The 15,702-nt window shown below is 43.3% G+C and overlaps 1 protein-coding gene across 12 annotated transcripts in view; it reads left to right on the plus strand.

Annotated features, from left to right (window-relative positions):
* Positions 1-15,702, plus strand: part of ELAVL4 (ELAV like RNA binding protein 4) — a 93,184-nt gene that overhangs the window by 58,701 nt on the left and 18,781 nt on the right. For all 12 annotated transcript variants that reach the window (XM_060400062.1, XM_060400065.1, XM_060400067.1 and 9 more), the window contains exon 3: positions 9,546-9,649. In XM_060400062.1, coding sequence (XP_060256045.1) covers positions 9,546-9,649 — 104 coding nt within the window. The remainder of the gene's footprint in view (positions 1-9,545; positions 9,650-15,702) is intronic.

Genomic DNA, 15,702 nt, shown 5'->3' on the forward strand with positions numbered 1-15,702 from the left:
ATTTAGTCATTCAACACAGACTTATTGAAAGCCTACTATGTGCCAGGCATTGGTTATACCAAGATTAATAAGACCTGTATCCCTGTCCTAAGGAGCTTAGGGTCCTTTGAGAAACACAGTTAGTTTGACAAGTTTATATTGAAAGTCCACTGTGGACCAAGTGCTTTGCTTGTTTTCATCTTGATGTCACATGATGAGTTCTCAACTGGGAAATCACATCTTCTTAGGAAGCCAGAATGTAGCCTCTGGAAATAACCAAGTACTGCTTCAATGTAATTTTAAATACTTTGGGAAATCAGAAGAGGAAAGGCTGGGTTCTGTCCTTTTTTAATAGTGCTTGTTGTTGGCAGAGAACTGAGGCACTCAAAATTTCAGATGTCTAAATGGCTCCTGAATCTGTGCCAGACTATGGGCAGATCTCTTATATACATCTGAGCACTCAACTTAGAGTCGATATTGTCAGTTCAGGTTGATATCAACAGTATTGACCTCCTGGAAGTGATAGTTATAAACTGAGTAGCAGTCTTCTCTCCTCAAGGAGTAGATGCTCAAACTGTCCCCTCCTCCTGGAATGCTCTTGTCTGTCTATTGCCTGGCTATCTTGTATCAATCTTTTCCAATTAGTCTCAGCTCATATATATCTTGTAGAAAATCCTCTCACCTTCTCTCCATCATAACACTTAGCCACACTCTCCTATAGTCGTTGATTCACAGTTCTGATTTTCTTACTAGGCCGTGAACTACTTGCTTCTTGCTTGGTCCTCTGGTGCTGCATTTGTAGGAGACTCAAGAGGATTGATAGTGAAGTCTTTTCCAAGACTGTCATTCTATGACATACCAGGTCCAGTTTGAGAGACACAGTCAGTGTAGAAGATGGGAATGGAATGCTTTGGGGTATATATGGGAATTAAATGGAAAGAATGAGGATTTGAAGATAGTCCTAGAAAATCCCAGCTCTCTTGAAGTCTCAGGCACACTGTGCTTTGTCAGGGCAAATGTTTAACACACAAATAAGCACATATTCAAGAAATCAAGGCGCAGCAGAATGGTACAGGCTCTGGAATCAGATGAATCTGGCTACTATTCTCCAGCCAAATAACCCTGGTGTATTGCTTCTCTTTTTGAGGCCTCAGTTTCCCCTTCTGTAAAACAAGGATGGAAATGCCTGCTTCAGACATTATAAAGATTTAGATAATAATATATGTAAAGTGCTTAGCCCACAGTATGTGCTTAATAAATATTCTCTATTATTTTTATTTTCTCAGTTAGAAAATCAGGGTAAACTATGGACATGGGGTCTCAAATAAATATAACTTAGAAGCTTTGTGTCTTAGCATTAGAAGGGATCTTATGAGTTGATTTTGCTAACTGCTGCAACATCTCCTGATAAAATGTTGACCTGGCCTCTGTTAGCATAGTTTTAGTCATGGAGTACTTACCACCTCACAAGACAGCCTATATCTTTATAAAATCATTGGGAGAAAGTTCTTCCTCTTATCAAGGCGAAAGTCTACTCTCTAGCTTTCTTCTGTTGCCTGATCCTCATTCTCTCCCCTGGTAGCCCATGTAGCAAGTCTACCCCTGCCTTCCCATTGCAGCCTTTCAAGTATTGGAAGAGGCTTTGCACCTCTAGAATTTTCTCTCCTTCAGTATTAAAGCCCACAGAGCTTTCAAATGTGTCTCATGAATTCCGGTTCCATATCTCTTACCACCATCCTCTGGGAGCATAGCAGAGAACCAAAAAGACTTGGTTTCTGCTATCAGTGAATTGATATTCTGATTAGGAATGAGGGAGTGAGACAAGTTCCCTGAAGGCAAGAACAATTTTTTGGTCACTGTGGGCCCACTTGTAGTATCTGGCATGTATTAGGTGTCAGTTAAGTGTAGAATTTACGTACCTATTACATGGTATGTGCTCCAAAGTGAAAGTAAAGCATCAGAAATATTCTACACCTTTGAGGAGGTTGGGGTCTCATTCGGGAGACAGCATCCTCAGAGACATCGGTGAAGGCAGTGTCTACTAGGGCATGGGAGCAAAAAGGAAAGGAACCAGAACCTATTGTGAAAATGTTAGTCCCTCAGTCCTGTGTGACCCTTTGCGATTCCATGGACTGTAGCCCTCCAGGCTCCTCTGTCCATGGGATTTTCCCAGCAAGAATGCTGGAGTGGGCTGCCATTTCCTCCTCCAGGGCATCTTCCTGACCCAAGGATAGAACCTGGGTCTCCTGCATTGCAGGCAGATTTTTTTATCATCCGAGCCACCAGGGAAGCCCTATTGAGCATCTGCTATATACTAGGTGTTTCACATGCATTATCACTCTCAATAGTCCTAATAAAACCATGAAAAAATATAAGTCCATTTTACAGATGAGATTACCACAGCAAAAAGGGGGGCAATGTAAGAATGCAAAATCTGAGAATGAAAAGAAATAACACATATTAAGGAATCCTGAGAGCTTTCCTATCATAGGGGCTTCCCAGGTAGCTCAGCAGTAAAGAATCTGCCTGCAATGCAGGAGACATGGGTTTAATCCCTGAGTCTGGAAGATTCCCTGGGGAAGGAAGTGGCAACCAGCTCCAGGATTCTTGCCTGGGAAATTCCATGGACAGAGAAGCCTAGCGGGCCACAGTCCAATCAGAGCTTCCCTTCCCCATGACTATGGTTAGATGTGTTGTTTTCTCAGAATCCAGGGTATGGGGAGGTTCATTTAACTTAGCGAGGGTCATGCAGCAATAAGCTGAAGCTGCATTTCTTACAAGCACCCAGTGAGGCCAGTGATGCTGGTACAAGGATCACACTTAGAGGAACAAGACTTTAAACCATACTTAATTTGAGGGGATTGTGTGAACTACCAAGAGAAGATAAATCCTCTGATTAGTTGGCTCTGCCAACACTGAATCTGCAGTAGAAAACCCAAGACCCAGACTGTCCGACACGTGGAAACAACCACAGAGGTGGGATGGGAAGGAGCAGAGCCATGGCTGCTCTAGAATCTCAAAGCATCCCAGTCATTGTGAGGAAGGAAAAGGGTCCCCAACATACGGGGTTTGCATCCCCTTGAGTTCTTGCCTGGTGTCAGACACTCTGCTGTGCCTTTGCACAGAGCCAAACCCAGTGGAGAGAAGGTATGAACTGGAAGTCATATAGACCTGGGTTCATTCAAATCCTAGCCTGGAAGCCTACTTTCTGGTTGACTTTGGAGCAGGTTATTGAACATTTCTTAGCCTCACTTTCCTCCTCCTCACATTGGGCTTAATGATACCCATTTCGCACAGGATTAAATTAGGTAATTTTAGTAAGCCACTTAGCTGGGTGCCTGGCACAGAGTCAGCACTGAATAAATTATAGCTGCTGTTCATCCACATGTTAATATAGTTAATCCACAGTGATGCTTTGATTGTGAGGATAAGGGATTATCCCTGTTTTTCCAGATAAGGGAACAGGCTGGAGAAGCTTAAATGATTTAACCAAGGATATACAACGAGTACAGTTTGGGGCCACACACTCTAACATATATACATGCAGTAATAGCCCTGGAGCTCTCCGACCCACTTTAGGGTGTGTTGAGATAGGTTTCAAGGCAGCTGACGGCAGGGAAAGTCATCCCAGGACTGGCAGGGAGGGAGCCCTGGGGTTTGGAGTTGGCTGCAGTGAACCTAGCATGTGGATTACTGCCATGCAGATGATCTTGAGGTGACTGGGGATTTTTATCATGCGCTTTGAGAACAGAATTTCAGCCTGAGCTAGGAGTTCTAACATCTACAAAAACTCCTTACTCGACTCAGAAGTTTTTATCAACAGCAGCTACCCACCTGGCTGCCCCCAAGGGGACTTTGCAGATGAGGGGAGTAGCTGTCAGGTTTCTGGAGAATGACAGTTTTGGGAGAAAGAAAGAGCAAAGTGTGCAGGTTGACAGGCAGAAATGCTGAGGTTCCTTCCAGTCAGCCCTGAGAGGAGACAGCTTCTCTTCTGCTGCCATCAGCCATGAGGATGTCACATTTAGGGTCTTGTCATAACCTCTAGGGCCCCAAAGCAAGGGACAACAACTTCTATCTGGAATGACTGGAAAATTAGGGGTTGTATTTAGCTGTGATGGTAACACTTCCTAGAGTTTGAATACAATACAAGTGCTTAACACAAGCTATTGAAGGTAATTTGCTTTTTCTCAGGCGGTTCAAAAAAACTTCAGAGGTATTTCCAGGCCTCAGAATAGTCACTAACACTTTAGTTCCAGTGGAGTAACTGTAGTCACAGCAAAGGGGGCTGGATTTTCAGTCAGAAGATTTGGACCTGGGGTCAGCAAACTATGGCCCAAAAGCCGAAGGCGATGGCACCCCACTCCAGTACTCTTGCTTGGAAAATCCCATGGACGGAGGAGCCTGGTGGGCTGTAGTCCATGGGGTCGCTGAGAGTTGGACACGACTCAGTGACTTCCCTTTCACTTTTCACTTTCCTGCACTGGAGAAGGAAATGGCAACCCACTCCAGTGTTCTTGCCTGGAGAACCCCAGGGACGGAGGAGCCTGGTGGGCTGCCGTCTCTGGGGTCGCACAGAGTCGGACATGACTGAAGCAACTTAGCAGCAGCAGCAGCAGCAGCCTATTTTTCTACATAAAGTTTTATTGACACTCCATCATGCTTCTCAGTTTACACATTCTACGTGGCTGCCTTCATGGTACGATGGCAGGATTGTCATGACAGAGCAGAGGACCCACCAATCCTAAAATATTTAGTCTGTCACCCTAAACGTAAAACAGTTTGCCATCCCCTGATTAAGACTTAGTTTCAGCTATTCAGAAAGAGTAGAGCAAAGTGCTGTTTCCTCAGAGCTTCAGTTTCCAGCAAATCACCGTTCGCTCAGAGCTTCCATTTCCACAACTGGTAATGATGATTCTCTCTCCCACAGGGTTGCTGTGAGAATCAAATGCGACAAAATGGGTGGGAAAGCACTTTGGAAACTCAGGATCTCTATGGAAAGGTGGGCAGGGATGGGCTTTACTGTTCACCTGATCTGTGCTGGAGGGGAACCCACCAGGACATGTTTTGTTTCTGGTTGTTGTTTTTTTCCAGTCCCTGGTGTCAGCTTGTTGTCCTGTTCTCCCTTTGACACAAATACTAAATGAATTCCCCTCTCAGACACTCTCATGCTATTCTCCTGCCAAACATAAACATATTCTGGTTATATACTTCCAGCAATGGAGAATTAATACAAAGGTATGTATTCATTCTTCCCCTTCTCAGACATCTGTTGAGTACCTACTGTGTTCAAGTATGCAGACTTTATAAACTAGATCTTGTAGGGAGAAGTGTTGTTTCTAAGGAGAGAAGTTAGGTATAGAATTACAACAGAAGAGAGAGAATGCCACATCGTAATACAAGGACACGGCATGTCTTTTATGTGTATGTGCACATGTGCACAGTTTTAAAAATAGAAGTATTCAGGTTCAGATTTAAGAAAAGCTTGTTAAAAACAAGAATCTGTTTAATCCAAAATACACTGAAGCGCCTCAAAAATGTAGCCATTATGTGTAACAGTTTTCTCTTCAAAATTGCATTCTAATTTTAAGTTTCCATCCCAAACTGCCAAGAATGCCTTTCTTGCCCATTCATGGTCACTGAGGCCTCTCATCCAAGCCTGCTGGTCAGCCTATTAAGGATTAGTAAGGACGGGTCACAGGAAAGGGTTATCCTGGGCATCAAGGAGCCAGGCAGTCACTATAGTTTCTAAATGTTGGAGGTAGTCTTTATTTGGGGCTTTCCAGGTGGCTCAGCAGTAAAGACTCCGTCTGCCAAGCTGGTTCAATCCCTGGGTCCAGGAGAGCCTCTGGAGGAGGAAATGGCAACTCACTCCAGTATTCTTGCCTGAGAAATCCCAGGGTCAGAGGAACCTGGCAGACTACAGTCCATGGGGTTGCAAAGAGTCAGACACGACCTAGTGACTAAACAGCAGCAGCATAAACTGGGAGCAAAAAAAGTTTAATTTTATGTTCTGAAAGTACTGTCACCATACCTGTATGGTCAGATCTTGCTACCGTTGATAAAGGGAGATGATGCAGTTATTAGGGAAAAAGAAGAAGGAAACTTTATCTATTTCTGGGATGCTCTAGGCTCCAGATTGATTATCCTGGGCTTTCCCAGTATGGTGACTCTCTTGGTCCTCATGGAAATAGTATTGATATTCTTTGTGAATGTGTATTTTCCATATTTTTCTACGTACTATGTACAATTTAAATACAGAAGTGCAAATCAAAAACCCATCACCAATATATGGCCACCAAAATTAAAACATAAACTTCTTCCTCATTTTACTCCCCGTTCCCCCCCACCCCCCGCCCATTACTAAAAAGTTTCTGAAAGAAATGAGGCTTGGGTTTTTTGTATTTTCTACCTAAGGGATTTAATTCTCTCTAGAGTTTTTTTTTTTTTTTTTAAGGATATGCTTAGATCCATCGAGTATTTTTTTATTAGATTTAGCTGTATTCCTTCTATGATGGCAAGAAGCACACAAATGAAACTTGTTCATGAACTAAGCTAACCACAGGTAGTTTCATTGTGTTGCCAGTTCATCTCATAGCTTTCAATTCACAGGCAAGCCTTTCCACCTGGCTCCTCCTCCTGTTCAGTGCTGCTGCTGCTACTGCTGCTGCTGCTGCCGCTGCCGCTGCTGCTAAGTCGCTTCAGTCGTGTCCGACTCTGTGCGACCCCATAGACGGCAGCCCACCAGGCTCCCCCGTCCCTGGGATTCTCCAGGCAAGAACACTGGAGTGGGTTGCCATTTCCTTCTCCAATGCGTGAAAGTGAAAAGTGAAAGTGAAGGCACTCAGTCATGTCTGACCCTTAGCGACCCCATGGACTGCAGCCTACTAGGCTCCTCCGTCCATGGCAGTGCCCTGTTTTTGAGTTTGCAGTTCGTTATCTTATATCAAGGAGACTCTCTGATCTTTTTTCCGCTTCCATTCTGAAATGATGTTCATCTGGTTTTTTAGTTTTCCCCAAAGCACCTTTGTTCTTGACGTTAAGTGCAATCTCTCTCTAAACCTAAAGCAGGTGATGATAGCACAGTTGTGCTCACTGCAGTCAGGTACTAAGGAGATGGTGGGTTTGCAACCATACAGACAGGTTGGTAGATATGAGGTATCTTGCTGGGCAAGTGTCTTTCCTTCACTTGACCTACAGAACCTTCCTAGAATCCAAGTGTGTTTTCCTTCCTCTTGAAGCAGAGCCCTAAAATAAAGATAAAATATAGAATACAAAATTATAGCCACTATATATACTTAAGATTTCCATAAATATATAAATAATTGGAAAGAAAGTATCTCAGGGAACATGCACCACTAGTAGGCACGATAAATTCCTCCACATGTATTTCATCAGTACCGTGAGTCATGAATCGCTTGCAGTTAAGTGGTGAGTGTTTTGTCTATATTTTCCATATTTCATTTTAATTTTATACAAATTAAATTTAGTTGAATAGATTGACTTTGTCTGACCTGTTTCCTAGTACTCATACATAAGGTTTGTCACTGAGATTATTGCTTTTAAAATGCCTTTTAAAGCCCCTCAACTTGGTGCATGACTGTTTAAAAGAAATAACTGTAAGAATATTTTACAGCAATTGTTAAGGCTTCTCTTATATACATGGTAAATAGGACTGATAAATTTGCATGATGAAAATAAATTTAATTAGGTGAATTTAGCTAGGCTTGATGAGGTGAAGCTGAATTTAGGATAAATGATATTTTTAAGCCAATGAATTAGTCTCATGTATTTTTGGATTTGCAAAAAAATTTTCTCAGAACATGTGGCAGGGTCTTGTAATTCTCACACACACAGCTCTTTCTCTAATTCTTACTTTCCTGTGCATGTGTGTGAATGTGTGTGCCTGAGCACTGGCATGTGCATGCACACGCCGCTTGTACACACGTGGCTCACATACCACACACAACATAGTAAGAGAAGGGACCCAGCTACAGGGTGCTCCACATTCTCTCCCCTTCTTCAGTTACTAATTCTGGCTGGTGAAGGCATATCTGGCAAAGTTTGCCCCTATCTTTCCTATTCTAAACTTGTTATTCCAAAACAGAAGGAATATCCTAATGTATTGTCATTTTAGGTTTCCCATTTTAGGGACAAAATTCAGTTGAATTTCCTCCTGATTCTCTTTACTTCCACCCTATAAAGAATAACAAAGTCACCTATTTTCTGATCCGGAACCCAACTTGTTTTCCCAGGTTCCCTCCTACAACCAACATAAACACAGACATTTACCAGCAAAACAGAAGCTGTTGGAAAGATTTTTTGGCTGCTGAAATGGGCTCCTGTCACCAGGACATGGCAGACTTTTTGCTGTATTGTCTCCCAGCCCTGGCCTCGGTACTCCAAAGAGAGCTTTATATAATCAGTCTTTCCTGACATGTGATGTCCTGTCATTTTCCTTCCCTTTGGCTCTGCTGCCGCCCACAAATCAATAACATTGCCTGGGAAGTTCAAGCTGGTTGTGCAGCCACCCAAAGCTCTGTATTTCTTAAAGGGTATGTCAGAAAATGTAAAGTTTCCTAATGATATTTCTGACTGATGACACATGGCAGAGCTGATGGACTATTTATAATCAGTGGCACGATCGCAAGCACATTATTTTTATTTCACTTAGGGGGGAGCCCTGTCACTTGCTACTGCTCGTTTCAGACAAGTTGATGCCATCTTCACCTAAAGTAGCTAAATCCTTTTTGCAGAACTCATTTGCACCCTTCCCATTGTGTTAAGTGCTCCCCAGTTCCTTCCAATCAAGCCACCTCCCCTTTTTATTGTTCTTAAGCTGGGTGGATGATGAGGGCAATGAATGATTTGTAGCAATTGCTTTAAATTCAGGCCATGCCTTCATTATAAATGTCTCCAGTCTTTGCTACTTGGATCTTGCTACGGGTCTTCCAAGTGTGGGCGTGGCTGACATGGCAGAGGCAGCAGACACAGCCACTGCATCCAGCACTTGCCCCAATTTTACAGGTCTGAACATAGCAGAGCTGTCTTTTGTTGAGCAGCTACTATGTTCCAGGTAGGCATTTATTTCAGATTCAATATCTCATTAACTCTCTCACACCTGTCTGTGCAAGTGCTGTTATCTGCAGAGAAGAAATATCGGGGGGTGGGGGGAAGCAGGAGATTAAATAAATTCAGAGTCACACAGCTTAAATCCTGGGGAAAACCCCAGGACTCCAGTTCAAATCTCTTCTAACAGACCACACCTTCTTTCTTTGTACTTCCCTGCCCCGCCTCTTCCCAATTAAATGGACACTTGTGGGTATATGATGTATATGTGGTGTGGATGTAGGGGAACTTATGAATTCCCAGCTAGGGCAGCTCCTATGAGTTTAAAGCCTGGCCAGAGTGAGAGATAAAAGAAATAGAAACTTCTTCAACCTGAGAGTAAACCCTGGTATAAAAGGAACCATATACTAGAGGGTTTTGACACATTGCAATGGGAAGTTTTACCTCTATCAAGATAATGAGCTCTCTCTCTCTCTCTCTCTTAAAACATGTCTCCACAGGACAGAGTTTAGGGTATGGATTCGTTAACTATATTGACCCAAAGGATGCAGAGAAAGCCATCAACACTTTAAATGGACTCAGACTCCAGACCAAAACCATAAAGGTAAGAGGTTATATGTCATATGCCTCTTTTTTTAGGAGACACTGGTTAAATTTCATCCTTTGATCTAATAAATCCAGGCTATGAGGGAGCTGGCAGTGGCTTCTTCATTTTTTCAAAGGACACTTACTATCTACTGTACTAAAGGAGGGACACAGATCATTACATAAGAACAAGGTGAGAGCTGAGTAGAAGGAGGGGACCACAAGCTACGGGACTTCCTATCCAGGGAGCAGGTAAGATGCCAGGGATGACCCACATCAAGAAGGCCAGGGAGCCCAAGCCTGCAAAGATGGTCAGAGCAAAGCCAAGGGAGAAGCTGCTCTAGGTGGAGGTAACACCACATGCAAAGCTGTGAAAATGTATATATACATTGTGAGTGGGGAATGACATACAGAACTCTGTGACCTGAGACTCAGTGAGAAGACGATGAAGATGAGGATGGGAGGTGGGCAGGGGCCTCACATGCTAGGCCAAACAGCTTGGCTTTACCCACAGGTAAAGCGGACTCTCTTAAACAAGACTTGAAAAGGAAGAATCAGTTATAAAGAAACACACTGGTATAATAGGGATGGGTGCATAATAACATCTGGGAACATAGTAAAGGGATGACAGGAAAAGTAACATTCTAGCAATCCAGAAATAATCAGACTGGTAGGTGATATCTCAAGAGGGGTTGTTTTAAGTAAAAAAAAAAAAAAAAAAAAAAAATCCAGTTATGCAGAGTCTGCTCCTCCAGACTGAGGTTTCTGTGGCTGGATTGTCATGCTCCCGGTTCAAGTTTCACCCTGAGGGGATCCTTGAGAAGGTGCTGCTGTTTGCTTTTGGCTGCTGACCCTTGACAGTCAGTGGTGGTCTCCTGGATGGAGCCTGCCTCCTCGTCAGCCTCCCTTTCCCTTCTTCCCCTACCTACGGGCAGATTCCTGTTTGGGGGCAGCTGCCAGCCGATTAATGAGTCCCATCCTTCATAGCCTATTAAACCACAAAGAGGTGTCTCCTGGGCACTCTTATCCTCACGACAGCAGGTCTGACGCAAAGTAGGACAAAAGAGAAACCTCTCCCAGAATGGAAATCTATAGATGGCACCAGCTCTTAGCATCTGAAAACACAAAATCAGAACTTTTTAGTTCAACAGACTACTTTTCTAACATCCAGATGGATAAGGAGACTACCTGGTGTAAGATAATCTTAGCTGGGAGTTAATCAAAACAAAACACAAAACAGAAACCTTCTCTTCTGTGAATGTATTATGTGGTTATCTATTTTTTCTTTTCTACTCTTCCTTCCTTCTTTCCTTTCTGCCTTCCCTCTTTCTTTCCTTCTTTCCTTTCCTTTAAGCCACTCCACTTTTGGAATTTCATTTAGCTTATTTCTAAAGACGATTGCTTTCCGGATCTCATACAGTCTGTTCTTTACAAAGACCCCAAAACGGGCTTGATTCAGGTTGCCTCAGTCTCAGCTTAGAATCAGTCCCTGTGAGTTCTCTGAGGGGGAAATAACCGAGAGTTGTATAATTATGGAGTATCCTCTGAGAGGCAGGAGTGTTGATTTCTTTGAAGGAAAAACATACCTATTTTCAATGCTTTGAGATGACTCTTGGATGAGGCCACACCAGGTTGATAGCTGTATTTGTGGGTTTGACTGATTTTTCTCTGTTATCCAGTTCAGCATTAGAATGTCAGGCATTTGTTCTTCCCTAACTTGAACTGAGAAAGGTACTTTTCTTTCCTCTAGTTTTCTTAAAACCCAAGCCACCCCAAGAGCTTAAGATCAAATTCTCAGCCATCCATTCTGCTTTTTATAAATAACATAGTCCATGAAGCTGCTGGGGATTCCCCAAAGGCTGAGTGGACCCGGCTTTTCTGACCTCAGAATGTACTCCCTGGCCCACAGTGCCACCAGGAGCAGTGCTTTGTCTCAGTGGATCTTAGAGACAAGGAACATTGATTATTTTCTTTCTGTGAGGAATCAATCTGCCTTCTTCCCTTCTCTGTATCCCTTTCCCCACCCCCTCACCCACCCTGTGCTCACCCGGCATCAAACTGCTGCCAACACATTTGCACCCAGCAGTAACGTGGGCTTCCGTAGGATCCAAAATGCGTGATGCCACGGCTGAATCAATAATTTCTATTCTCTATGACAAATGAAAATTTAATGTGCAAACCTGGGAATTTCAGCCCTTTCATTAAAGCAGTTTATTTGCCATACTAAAAATTAAGTTTGAGTGATAGGTTCCTTTATTAACTTTTCTTCCCTTTCCTAAAGGGACACAGTGTTTAAGGTAAAAATCATATTAAAGAGAAGGAAAAAGAGCAGACCCTTTTCCTGTGCTGTTAATAGTCTCATCATTTATTAATTTTTTTAAAATTGCTTTTCTGCCTTTTGGGCTGCTATTTACTTCTTCTGCATCAGTTTGCTTTAATAAGTGACATGAGATTTATCTCTTTGCTCTGACTCTCATGAAGGAATAGATAACTTGCCTGTCTGAAAAAAATAAGTATCTTCTTTGGAAGCATGCATCATATAGATCTCCTCAGAACCATGTAGTACGTATTTGCAAACTTTGGTCAGGTCTGTCTCTCCTTTTGCTTCATGTAAAACACATGAGTTTAAATGTACAGCACAGATGCAGGCAAACCAAGAGTTAATTACTAAGTTTTGAAGGTTAATGATGAGCAGCTAGATTCAGAGATAGTTCTGGAAAGCCCTGAGAAGTGGTAGAAACCATAGTGAGCCAGAGAGCACTAAAAAGGGCAGCTATTCTTCAGCTACTGCTGATTATTTAGGCCCAGTTCATTGTCAGATCTTCCACTTATTCCGTAGAAGCCAAAATCTAGGTATTTTATGCCAAATCTCCCAATTTTGAAAGGTTGAATCAACTAAGAAATTTTTAGAGCATTATGTAGGCAGATCAAACAAAACTTAAAAGAGTTGACCTGTGGAGAATTTTGCAACCTCTGAACTCAAATTTAGATACACAAACACTGTTTTGCATTTTGAAAGTGAGTGATTCATTACTAGGTTGATAGTAGAAGGTGTCCACAAATGATGGTTCCCTGTTAACAGATATTCCTCTCCCCTTGATTAGGGGGGGATGTCCTATAACTGTGCATGAATACTGAGGACCTATGGAGGGCGAGACCAAGTCTCTGTGCTCAAGGAGAATACAGTCTTGGTGCAGACACAGCATCGAAGCAGAAAAAAGAAACTGCTTCATTAAGTAATCCCCTCCAAGTAATGTGGATGACTGCAGATAACTTGCCTATCAGGAAGAAACAAGTATCTTCGTTGGAAGTATGCATTACCAAGATCTCCCTGGAACCATCTAGTACATGCTTGCAAACATGAGACTGCAGAGGAATTGTTCTTTGAATCATAACTTCTTTAGTGGGAGAAAGTGGCCAGGTCCCCATCCCTCTGGAGATCAGGCTCAGAGATGAAGTGACTTGTGCAAAGGCACACAAGTGGCCAGCAATTGAGCTGAGTTAGCATCCAAAGATACTGTGGAAGAGTCTTCCAGGAGTTACTTAATAGGCGCGCATGAGCTTGAAAGGAAATAGTAATGATAGTAATGATACCTTACATTGAGTGTTTATGGTGTCTAACTCCTTTACATTTCATGCTTAATAATATTTAACCCATGAAGCTTCCCAAAGACTAGAAGCTTTACACACATCAGCTCTGATTCTTAAAATAGTGATTCTCTCCCTTATACAAATGAGGAAACTGAGGCCCAAAGAGGTTAAGAGACTTACCTGGGATCAGTTAGTAAGTGAGATTCGGAGTAAGAAAAATATGTGTTAAAAATAACTCTGGCAATAGGTCGCCTATGTTGGAATGTCACACCACCTGCTTGCTCAGTGGCACATGTATTCTGTGAGTGTGTGGGTGTGTATTTGGTTCTGTGCACACATGGGTTATACTCATTGGCAAGGGAAGGAGATATAAAAAGCAAACAGATGAATTGCGTGGCTCCTCTAGGTTCTTCAGTAAATAGATTTGCGGTTCGGGGCTTCTGCCATCCTTCTGGAGACAGACCTGACTTCAGATCATGTCTTCTCAGACCCCTACCTTCCAGGCCCTACAGTAGGTCCTTAGTTGACCCAGAGATGACAGTGCCTGGAGGGTCTTCCATCCACGTATGTCAGAGAGGCATAGGGTATGGACCAAGGGGTTATTTACACTGACTAGCCCCAAAGACCCCAAACTGGGTCTGTTCTCAGCATTTCAACCCTAAACCCAATGAAGGTAATTTGCCCTGTTTAGGGCCTCAGAAGTGTTGTTTAGCTCCCCATAACCCACTTTCTCTAACAGAGATCACTTTAGACTCCAAGAAGCATTGGGTTAAAAGGCTGTGGATTCTGGAAAATAATTCCCAGTATCCCCTAAACCTCACAGTGGATGCCAGTCCAGTCCTGAACCTCCCTGTGGGCTTTACAAAACAGCTTCTGAATTTACTCTTTATTCCAGCTTCTCACTAAGAAGCACTCCCCTTCTTAGTGCTTCTTAAGAATGCAATTGCAGTGGTCCAGCTCTTTGTTGCATGAATTAGGAACAAAGAAAAGTAGATGATTCTGTAGTAGCTTCAAAGAGGGATATGTTTATCAAACGTTTGGGCTGATATACAAGTGACACTGACCACCTCCAGTAAAAAGTGATCCAAAATGGAATTTGAGGATTTGGAATCCTAAAGCTCTGAGTAGTGAGACACCTGTTTGGATTTTAACCCAAGTTTGAGAAACAGCATTAGAGAAGCATTCAGTGCTCTGCCTCTGGAAGTTCCTCTCTCGTGGGAGACACAAACACTCGAAGGAGCACCTCTAATGCAGGGAGGCGGGGGTGGCCACAGAGCTGCAAGGGTTCCCACTTGATTGGGGTAGAGGGGCGGGAATAGGAAGCTGCACCAGGTTTGAGCACAGGAGGGATCTAGTCAAAGTGAAGTTCCAAGAAATTTCATCCGGCAATGGCACGTCACTTGGGGTTTTTGACAAATGAGGCCAGCGGCCTGCGGGCTGTTATGCTAAGTTTTTGTCAGCCTTAGACTTTGGTATTTCATCATCTCTATTAGGAGCTTTGTTTTACTCATTTTAAAAGCAAAGCAGGCTTATTTATAAATAATTTGGAAAATTCATTATCATCTGATGAAGGCAACATCAGCCATTCCCAACTCAACGCTGTTAACGTTTTTGTTTCCTTCCTTTTCTCATTGTACTACATTCGCAAATGATTTTGTGGCTTTTCTTGTCCTAATCATTGCATTCAGCTATTCCTCAAATTCTGAAACTGCATTAAAGACAGCATTCCCAGAGCACAGCTCTTGTGCAGACTGGAGGTGTGAGTGATTTCAGGATTAGGTTTGGCTGAGGGGACACAAAGCCTACTCCTGCCACTCTGCCTGAACCCAGGAGAGTTGGCACTCCATCAGGAGAGAGGGTGAGAGAGTAAGAAGGAAGCTTTATCACGAGGCAGCAGCCTGGTTCCAGAGGGAGCAGGGCTAGAGGAGGGGAAGGTGTGTGAGTGAAGGCTTTTCAGAAGGGAAAAAAAAACCTCTTTTCTCCGGGAAGGAGAGCAGTTCTTTTATTTCAGCCTCTCTTGCTCCGACACCTTACCCATTTCTCCCTTTTTGCTTTATTCTTCTAATAGCACTAACGGTGCCTCCAGGGGAATCTTTCCACACTTGAGTTTCACAGGTTCCCGTTTGCCCCTCCTGCTTGTTTCTCTTGCCAGGGGTCATCGGGGAGCCTCGCCTCCCTCCCTCCGCCCACAATCCACCTGCCTCGCTAAAGGCCTCCATTCCGCTGAGGCATCTTTTCTTTGCACTCAGCATAAGCAATTATTTCTCCTATCACTGCCCTTAATGCCTCCTGGAGAGTTAGCAGATCATTTTTTGCTGACGGATATCACCCCACCCAGAAATGATAGACTACCTCCCTCAGTCTCATTAATAATAAAAAGGCATTTGTCTCTCCTCCTCCATCATGGCTGCAGTCAGAGCCAGGGTGGGAGTGCTTCCTGGCCAAGGTCAGCAGCGGCAGCTGGATCACCGAATCCCCAAG

This window comes from Ovis aries, chromosome 1, assembly GCF_016772045.2.
Source record: "Ovis aries strain OAR_USU_Benz2616 breed Rambouillet chromosome 1, ARS-UI_Ramb_v3.0, whole genome shotgun sequence".
Classification (NCBI taxonomy): Eukaryota; Metazoa; Chordata; class Mammalia; order Artiodactyla; family Bovidae; genus Ovis; species Ovis aries.